Source organism: Nansenia antarctica (assembly GCF_963989245.1).
Source record: "Nansenia antarctica genome assembly, chromosome: 14".
NCBI classification, from domain to species: Eukaryota; Metazoa; Chordata; class Actinopteri; order Argentiniformes; family Microstomatidae; genus Nansenia; species Nansenia antarctica.
This window is the reverse complement of record NC_137684.1, coordinates 29,158,480-29,168,355: the sequence shown is the minus strand read 5'-3', so window position 1 is coordinate 29,168,355 and position 9,876 is coordinate 29,158,480. Positions and strand designations below refer to the sequence as shown.

The following is a 9,876-nucleotide window of genomic DNA, read 5'->3' as shown; positions in this document are numbered from 1 at the left end:
ACCACAACAAGGCACTGAGTCTCCCCGCCACTGTTTATGGGAAACATTTGTTTGAATCACTGTTTTAACAGTGAGAAATGTGAACACTGTTAAATTCATAGACGGACCGACGCTTGAAATGAAAAGTTACTTGGAGAGTAACCAGAATCAGTATGAGCTCCAGACAAGCCCCACATGCAAAGAAAGTGGATGTTTTTCTAAATCATAGTTTTCACCACTTCCTATCTTAACATAGTTGAACATATTAAGGCCTTCAAATATACCAAGTAGTGTGTGGTGGAATGCACAACTCATATCTGGAACAGATATTCCACAGAGGGATAATTCAACAGTAAGTAAGTAAGTAAGTAAGTAAGTAAGTAAGTAAGACTTTATTTATATACCACCCTTCCCAGCACGGACGCACAGGGTGCTTTACATACAAATATTTAAAAAGTGCAAATTCGAAACATCAATGATTAAAACCAGAAAGGGGACAACATAAACAGAACATAAACAAGAACAATAAGAAGGCTAAAGGTGACTGCCGGCCTGTCTCAACAGATGTGTCTTAAGTTGCCGCTTAAAAGTTTGTTCAGAAGGAGCGTCTCTCAGGTCAGGGGGGAGGGTGTTCCAAAGCATTGGGCCCGTCACCTCAAACGCTCTGTCCCCTTTTGTTCAAAGTCTGGTCCTAGTCCTAGGCACGACCAGGAGCTCCTGGTCGGAGGACCTTGGTGAGTGGATGAGTTGCACAGTGCTCTCTAATGATCAAAAGTGTGAGAATGGAGTAGTTCTAGAATGGAGTAGTTAGGGCCAATGGAGAACTGCTGCCCCCTCCTGGACAGTACATACATGTTGCATGCGTGACCTAAACATGTTGCAGGAGCAGAACATTTGTGACAGTGGCTGGGGGGGGAACAAGCGGCAGGGGGGGGGGACACGTCGAGTGTGTCGTTTTTCAACAACGCTGAAATGTATTTACATGTTTCTAAATAAAGGTCAAGACATTCAATCGGCTGCCCGGCTTTCACCAGCAGCTGTCATGTTTTGCTAGGAAGTGTGTAGTAGTGTGTAGTAGTAGTGTAGTAGGAAGTGTGTAGTAGTGTGTAGTAGTGTGCGATTCCCCCCATCTGCATTGTTTGATGGTTCCATCAGGATAGTGTGGTGGTCAGAGTGACAGAGGGTTGTTATGGACAACTATTACTGTCCAAGCCATCATATACCTCCTTTAGATCTCCTCATATTTTCAGTTCTGAAAAAAGGGCAGACACAGAAGGTTTTGACCTCTTCAGTCCAGAGATTCATTACATCAGAACGGAGGATATCTAACTGATAACTGTTATGCTGGATAAGTGCATAAGTGTCATGTAAAACCTTTATTAATTACATGACGTGACGTTATTCATCTATTTTTTGGGTGAAAGTTCTGCTCAAAACCAGATGGTCCCTTGATCTAATGAGAGGTGAACTTGCAATGCTCTGGCGCCCCCTTGTGGTGTGGCTCTCCAATGTCTACCTGACCATCCAGGTTTCTACTAACACTCCAGCCTATGAACGAAGGAAGGGTTGGCACAGTATTTGGAGGGGGACAATAATGATGGTAAATAGATAGAAAATGTCAATAAAAGTCATGATTCGGCATGAGGGGGCCATTTCTTTCGATGAGGATTTTCTTTCTTTGAATTTCAAGACATTCCATTTACTGACTCAGGTAGGGTTCCCACACCTTCTGAAACATCAAATTCAAAGGACTTTCAAGCAGCTTTCAAGGACTTTCAAGACTCAATTCCCTCAAATTCAAGGACCCAACATGGCATAGTTTGAGACAGAACTAGACTAGTTTTTATTTTATTTTTAAATATATATATATTTTTTTAGAGAGAGAGAGAGAGAGAGATAGAGATAGAGAGAGAGAGAGAGAGAGAGAGAGAGAGAGAGAGAGAGAGAGAGAGGGGGGGGGGGGGGAATTCAAGCACTTTCAATGACTCACAAAACTTTTAAGACCTTGACCTTCAAATTTGAAGGATTTCAAGGACCCGTGGGAACCCTAGTCAGGGTTGATTGGAATCTTCCCCCACAGTTCTGGTTGAAACAACAACTCACCACCCAGAAGAGAGTCTCGTGGGCCAGCGCCTGGTACTGGTCGATGGTGGAGAGAACACTGAGGATCAGGCAGGCCAGCACGATGAGGAACCTGCAGGACAGGGCGACACAGAGGAACATGGAACCCGTTTCAAAAACAGTTTTTTCCCCTCTGCTATAATGTGTGTACATGTCCATGTGATAGTTATGTACAATGTGTGTATGTTTTTGACACTGCTGCACTGAGCTTTCCACCTGTACCGAAAACAAATTCCACCGACCTGGGTCATGTGGTCATTAAACCATTCATTCATTCATTCATTCATTCATTCATTCATGAAAGAACATTCTGTACTGTTCTGTACTTGACTCTTAATGGTACAAACCGACAGTATGGAACCACTGCCAGATACGAACAACAGTGAAATACCTCAACAGATACACAATGTTTCACTCCTGCTTAAGACTGCTTCTTCATTCAAACTGAGATTGGCCTAAAAGACATGACTTCATTCAAACAACTGCGATAAAAGCACAGTCATTGTGATACACCAGACCATGTTCCCCTGGTCATAGAGATCCACGGTGTCTCATTCATAAGCTACAGCCACAGAGTATCTGACTTTGTAGCCACTCTCACCAATGATTTATGCTGTGGGTGTAGTGAGTAGTGAGTGTAGTGTGCAGAGCTTAGTGACTGTACAGCAGTAGGATCTTAGAAAAATGCTCTGTAAGGTGTCCTTGAGTGCTCTGAAAGGCACCTATAAATAAAATGCATTATTATTATTATTATATATATTTTTTAATTGTTCCAAAAGGTTTTTTGCCTGTCCCGTTGGGAGAACCCGGTGTCAGTGGCGCAGGAGGTAGAGCTGGCGTCTAATGATCGCAAGGTCTGCGGTTTGGTGGTTCAATCCCTGGCTGGCCACGTGTCGAGGTGTCCCGGGCAAGACACTGACTGAACCCCAAATTGCTCCCAATGAGCGGGCCGGCGCCTTGCATGGTATCTTGCTGCCATTGGTGTGTGAATAAGAGGCCATTGTGGAGTGCTTTGGAATAAGGCGCAATACTGTATAAGTCAGTCCATTTACCATTTGAAGAACCCTTTGAAGAACCCTTACGGGTTCCATGTATAACCCTTTTATGTTCCCTTTAGAACCTTCTGTGAAAATGGTGACATGGAACCAAAAAAGGGTTCTACTAAATGGAACCCAAAAGGGTTTTTCTCCCACAGGGAACTGAAGTACCCCTTCCTGGTTCTAGGTGGTAGAGAGGGTAGACTTCTTGTTGAGTTCTTGTTGAGTTACTTCTTGGTGAGTCTGTCCCTACACCAGGGACAGCGACGGAAGCAAGTCACAGACTTTATCGCTCTATCCCTGACAATCACAAATGTTGTATTTTTTTGGTCAATAAATCAAATAAAATCAAAAAAGTTGTCATAGGAGAACCTGAGCTGAACTGGCACCTCAACTGACACTGCCACAGAATGTGGGTGTTATTGCACACTTCAGCAAAGCCATCCAATAGATCATGTTTCTTGGCAGTAGATCACTATAATTGCACCACACACACCCCCACACCCCCCCCTCCCACACACACACACACACACACATACATACACACAAAACAGTCAAGTTGTTGCAAACAGTCATTCTTTTGTTTGTAGTTTGAGTTGCTCCAACAGAGTCTCGAACTTACGACCTCTGACTCGACCAACAAGTGACCGTCTCCTCGGATGCCCGCTGTTCAACAGCTGCGCTATCGGAAAGCTAGCCGTTTGGCGGCACGGGTGGGGATATTTGAACTTGAGGAGTGAGTTTACACACACACGCACACACACACACACACACACACACGTACACACACGCACACACACACACACACACACACACGCACACGCACACGCACACACACACACACACACACACACACACACACACACACACACCGGTGTGTATAGTGTCCCTTGAGTTTTGTTTGAAGGGGCAGCTACGTCATTTTCTGTTCTCTCCCTCAAGGTCACTTTCCCTCTTTTTTTCAACTAGACCAACAATAAGACCGCTGTGGCTCCTCAACCGGCTCGAGATAAAGTTATTTTCTTTCTGTGAGATAAGAAGGCTGCAGCACGCTGCCACACCGCTCAGCAGACACCACGCAGATGACAGACATGTCTTTCCCTGCCCCAAGCAAATGAGACATTCCCCAATGTAAACCAATGAAAAAAGGAGTTAGGTGAAGTTTGAACATTTACAAGGAGCAGGTATGGACTGGACTGCACTTATATAGCGCCTTACAACAGCCTCTCACACACACATTCACGGCAAGCTACCATGCAAGGCGCCGGCCCGCTCACTGGGAGCAATTTGCGGTTCAGTGTCTTGCCCAACGACACCTCGACATGTGGCCAGCTGGGTCTCGAACTGCCGATCTGCCAACGTTGTGATCATTAGACGGAGGCTCTACTTCCTGAACCACAGCCGTCCCACAGAGAAACCCCTTCCTCTCCAAACCAGCCTAGCTTAATTACCCCTCTCGAAATCTTTGTTGTTGTTTCAATCACCATGATGTGGTTGCCAACCACTGATATTGAGCCTCCTCCCTGTATGTTGGCCTGTATACCACACAGTTCACAGTAGAGTGAGGGGTTATTATATTATATTAGGGGTTATTTGTTTGTTCAAACACTGGTCAGTGTTTGTTGTGCAGGAGTCCCTATCACCTCATAGCGTGTGCCTACTGATGATTGGACTGGAATCCAACCACCCGCCCAGGGCACTTCAACACAGATAGCATGAAGAGAGAGAGAGAGAGAGAGAGAGAGAGAGAGAGAGAGAGAGAGAGAGAGAGAGAGAGAGAGAGAGAGAGAGAGAGAGAGAGAGAGAGAGAGAGTGAGAGGGAGAGAGAGAGAGAGAGGGAGAGAGAGAGAGAGAGAGAGAGAGGGAGGGAGAGGGAGAGAGAGAGAGAGAGAGTATAGGGAGTATATTAAAGTGAAAATAGTTAGCTTCCCACATGGTTGTTTCTCCAGTTGCAAATCTCTGCTATTGTTCCTGTAACACTGGAAATCAATTCCAGCTCATAATGGATCCACTGCAGAGAGAGAGAGAGAGAGAGAGAGAGAGTATGGAGTATAGGGAGTATATTAAAAGTGAAGACAGGATAGAATAATTAGCTTCCCACATGGTTGTTTCTCCATTTCCTGTAACACTGAAATCAATTCCAGCTCATAATGGATCCGCTGCAGGACTAACTAACTTCAACATGGAGAGAGAGTGAGAGAGACAGAGGGGGGGAGGGGGGGACTTAGTGTATGAGGTTCAGCCAGGGTTACATACTAGGCCAATAGGTGACAGAGCATAGCAAACCTAGTAAACGAGAGGTACAAGGCAATACGCTCATTTCGACATATCACACTGGCACGGTCTAGGCCCAATGAGAATGTCTGACAGTTAGCCCACCCCCATCTCTCCACCAATGGTCTAACCAGCAGTTAGCCCGCCCCCATCTCTCTACCAATGGTCTAACCGACAATTAAGGCCAATGCACGCGGCGTGCGATGCGATATTGTCGCACGACAACATTCGATTCTCCATTCACATTCATTCATTCATTGGTGTGAATTGAGAATCGAATGTTGTCGTGCGACAAAATCACACGCCGTGTGCATTGGCCTTTAGCCCGCCCCCATCTCTCTACCAATGGTCTAACCAACAGTTAGTTGAACCATTATGTCATTATGGAGGCACCTCAGGCCATATCCATAACATGGGCCTTGGTAGGCACCATTGACTTAAAAAAAAAAAAAAATCCCTCCATCCATCTATTATTGATGGGCAGGATCACTTGCAGTCGCCTGTGCTGCAGGAAAGGACAAAGCAGAGAGGGGATTGGCGACAGCACTCAAGACAGGTAATCAAATCACTACGTGTTATGATGGACCCACTGCGGTTTAATGAACTTAAGGCATGTCGACTCGAGCTGTCATTTATTGCTTGCGTGCGAGGCAAGTGGACACTGTAATAGTATCGTGTTACGGCGTTACTGTATGACTCTGTTACTGTATGACTCTGTTACTGTATGACTCTGTTACTCTGTTACCTAGGAGACACGGACGGGTGAAAAGGGCTGCATGTCGGCAATTCTCAAGTCGCGCAAATGACCCAAAACGTTTTTTTTGGGGGGGGGGGGGGGGTTCATATTATGAATTATTTTTCATATTACAAAGGTTTAAGTGTTGAAGAGCCCACTCAATATAACAAACAACAGTTTTAGGATCACTAAATATTTGTGAATTGGATTCACTGTGTTGTGTGCTGTCCTGCGTTTCTCCGGTATTTGGTTTCTTCAATTATTTTCAGATTTCAATGTATGACACGTCATTTGAGCTTACAATCTGCACTTTCATAAACTGCACTGTAAAAAAATTTTTTTACAGAGCCATCCGATTCTTCTCTGTATGCAAACACACACACACACACACACACACACACACAGACACACACACACACACATACAAGACACACATACACACACACACACACACACACACAGACACACACACACACGCACGCACGCACACACACACACACACACACACACACACACACACACACACACACACACACACACACACACACACACACACACACACACACACACACACACACACAGGGGATGTTTTGATAAGGTCATGTGGTCTCTGTGAAGCCCTGGCCCTGGGTCAGTGATAAGGCTGGTCAGAGTTCGTTCCTGGCTGCTCCCGCCTGCCTCCCACCCTCACGCCCAACCAGGAAGACAACAAACAACCTACTGGGATTGAGTTGTTACCATGGAAACAATACTCAACCCGTTTGTAATAATAATAATAATAATAATAATAATACATTAGACTTATATAGCGCTTTTCTAGACACTCAAAGACGCTTTACAAACTGAAAAGATCGAGTAGTAATAACAAAAAGAAACACAAAATAAATAAAAGAAAGGATTTTTAAATATACTATACTACTATACTACTATACTAAAGTATTCTCAAAACTGCCGTAACATAAGCCTGAAAGGTAATAGCGTGTGTGTGTCTGTGTGTGTCTGTCTGTGTGTGTCTCTGTCTGTGTTTGTGTTGCAACGTACATTTAAATGAGGCGTCAGGAGTGCTCAAAGTGGCATCCAGTGCTATCACAACTATCACAACTATCACAACTTATCAATGAGACTTCTACCCACGCTGAAGCACCATGGCCACTCACACTCCCCTGACATGGCGTCCGACACCGATGGGTCATAAGGTGGCAGTGCCAAGCAGGGCCTACATGCTCTCAGAGCAGGCAGACTGCCAAGGTTCAGCTGCCCACTATCAGCACCAGGGAGAGGACATACAGCGTATGGGGGGGTGGCCAGGATGGGGGAGTGGGAGTGGGAGTGACCTGCACATTCCTCAGTTTTAAGGTCCTGACTCTTATAGGCTCTCTCTCTCACCCTCTGACTCTCTCATAGGCTGTCTCTCTCACCCTCTGACTCTCTCATAGGCTGTCTCTCTCACCCCCTGTCTCTCTCACCCCCTGTCTCTCTCACCCCCTGTCTCTCTCACCCCCTGTCTCTCTCACCCCCTGACTCTCTCTCCCCCTGTCTCTCTCATAGGCTGTCTCTCTCACCCCCTGACTCTCTCATAGGCTGTCTCTCTCACCCCCTGACTCTCTCATAGGCTGTCTCTCTCACCCTCTGTCTCTCTCATAGGCTGTCTCTCTCACCCTCTGACTCTCTCATAGGCTGTCTCTCTCTCCCCCTGTCTCTCTCACCCCCTGTCTCTCTCACCCCCTGTCTCTCTCACCCTCTGTCTCTCTCATAGGCTGTCTCTCTCATAGGCTGTCTCTCTCACCCCCTGTCTCTCTCACCCTCTGACTCTCTCAAAGGCTGTCTCTCTCACCCTGTGTCTCTCATAGGCTGTCTCTCTCATAGGCTGTCTCTCTCATAGGCTGTCTCTCTCACCCTCTGACTCTCTCATAGGCTGTCTCTCTCACCCTCTGACTCTCTCATAGGCTGTCTCTCTCACCCTCGGACTCTCTCATAGGCTGTCTCTCACCCTGTGTCTCTCATAGGCTGTCTCTCTCACCCTCTGTCTCTCTCATAGGCTGTCTCTCTCACCCTCTGTCTCTCTCATAGGCTGTCTCTCTCACCCTCGGACTCTCTCATAGGCTGTCTCTCTCACCCTCTGTCTCTCATAGGCTGTCTCTCTCACCCTCTGTCTCTCTCATCCCCTGTCTCTCTCACCCTCTGACTCTCTCATAGGCTGTCTCTCTCACCCCCTGACTCTCTCATAGGCTCTCTCTCTCACCCCCTGTCTCTCTCACCCTCTGTCTCTCTCACCCCCTGTCTCTCTCATAGGCTGTCTCTCTCACCCTCTGACTCTCTCATAGGCTGTCTCTCTCACCCTCTGTCTCTCTCACCCTCTGACTCTCTCATAGGCTGTCTCTCTCACCCTCTGTCTCTCTCACCCTCTGTCTCTCTCATAGGCTGTCTCTCTCACCCTCTGACTCTCTCATAGGCTGTCTATCTCACCCTCTGTCTCTCTCACCCTCTGTCTCTCTCATAGGCTGTCTCTCTCACCCTCTGTCTCTCTCACCCTCTGTCTCTCTCATAGGCTGTCTCTCTCACCCTCTGACTCTCTCATAGGCTGTCTCTGACCTCCATGTTGGGACTTTCCATTGCCCCATTAACATTGAGGGATAGATTATACTAGGCATTTGACCAGGTGGCAGCACTTCTAAATGTTACACTTAAAAAGACATTTCCACTTTTTGTACATTATGTATTTCATATTCATTATCTCCAGCACCATACCAGTCTCTACATTTCTACCAATGTTCTACTTTATGTCGCCAAAAACTACAAGAGAAAAGGTGCTGGAGATACTGAATGTTAGTTGTTGTTTTCTATTTTAAGTCCCTTTAATGCCCACTTTTTCCTCAAAAACATATTCGTTCAAACAGTCCCTATAGGATAGGCTACAACATTGGCATGTCCCCCTGTGTTAACCAGATGGGACAGACGAAGGAAGGAATGCCCTTGATTCAACTCAAACACTATAAACGATGATCGGCAAGTGAAGCCATTGATTCTACACAATTGCACGCCTAGCCTACTATCACCCAAAAGGCACTTACTTACACGGAGAAGTGATAGGAGAAGCATTTCCACCCCGACGGTCTCTCCAGAAAGTTATACACACGTCCCTGAACGAACGCACGGGTGAGAACCGGGCGCGTCACGCTGTACACGGACACCCGGGGCTGGAGATTCAGCCCGGGCAGGTGAGGGACAGGGACAGGGTGGGTGACACCTGTGATAATGTCTTCATTACTTCGTGTGTTACTGTCCCCTGCAGACATATTGGGGTCCTTGGCTAAGAGTCTGCTGTTGCAAATAACCGCGCCAGGCGCGTAAAGTGTGTTGGTTGACGCGCCTCCGGACATCTCCAAGTTCAACTCCGGGGGTCTCATCTTTCCATGTGTGGAGGACCTCCGTATGCCCCATTGAGTCGTTGTTTTGCTCTGAGCTGGAGAGGACATGGCTGTCTGTCCAGGAGTCCCGGTGTATTTCTTATCAATGAAACGGACGTCTCGTGAGTTTAGAATGATAAGGTTCTAACTTCTATCTCTGTTTAGAATTATAAGGTTCTATCTCCGTTTAGAATGATAAGGTTCTATCTCCGTTTAGAATGATAAGGTTCTATCTCCGTTTAGAATGATAAGGTTCTATCTCCGTGTAGGGCAGTTCAGAGATATTGAGCGTCAAAGTTTTTACATTCCATTATGTTTTGTG

The 9,876-nt window shown here is 46.4% G+C and overlaps 1 protein-coding gene across 1 annotated transcript in view; it reads right to left on the bottom strand.

Moving 5' to 3' along the window:
• Window positions 1–9,554, bottom strand: part of kcnq1.1 (potassium voltage-gated channel, KQT-like subfamily, member 1.1) — a gene marked incomplete at both ends in the record, with an annotated part of 33,498 nt that extends 23,944 nt beyond the window's left edge. Inside the window, 2 exons of the mRNA XM_080544768.1 lie at window positions 2,083–2,173; window positions 9,223–9,554. Of these exons, the coding sequence (XP_080400894.1) occupies window positions 2,083–2,173; window positions 9,223–9,554 (423 nt within the window). The remainder of the gene's footprint in view (window positions 1–2,082; window positions 2,174–9,222) is intronic.
• Window positions 9,555–9,876: the final 322 nt, after the last annotated feature.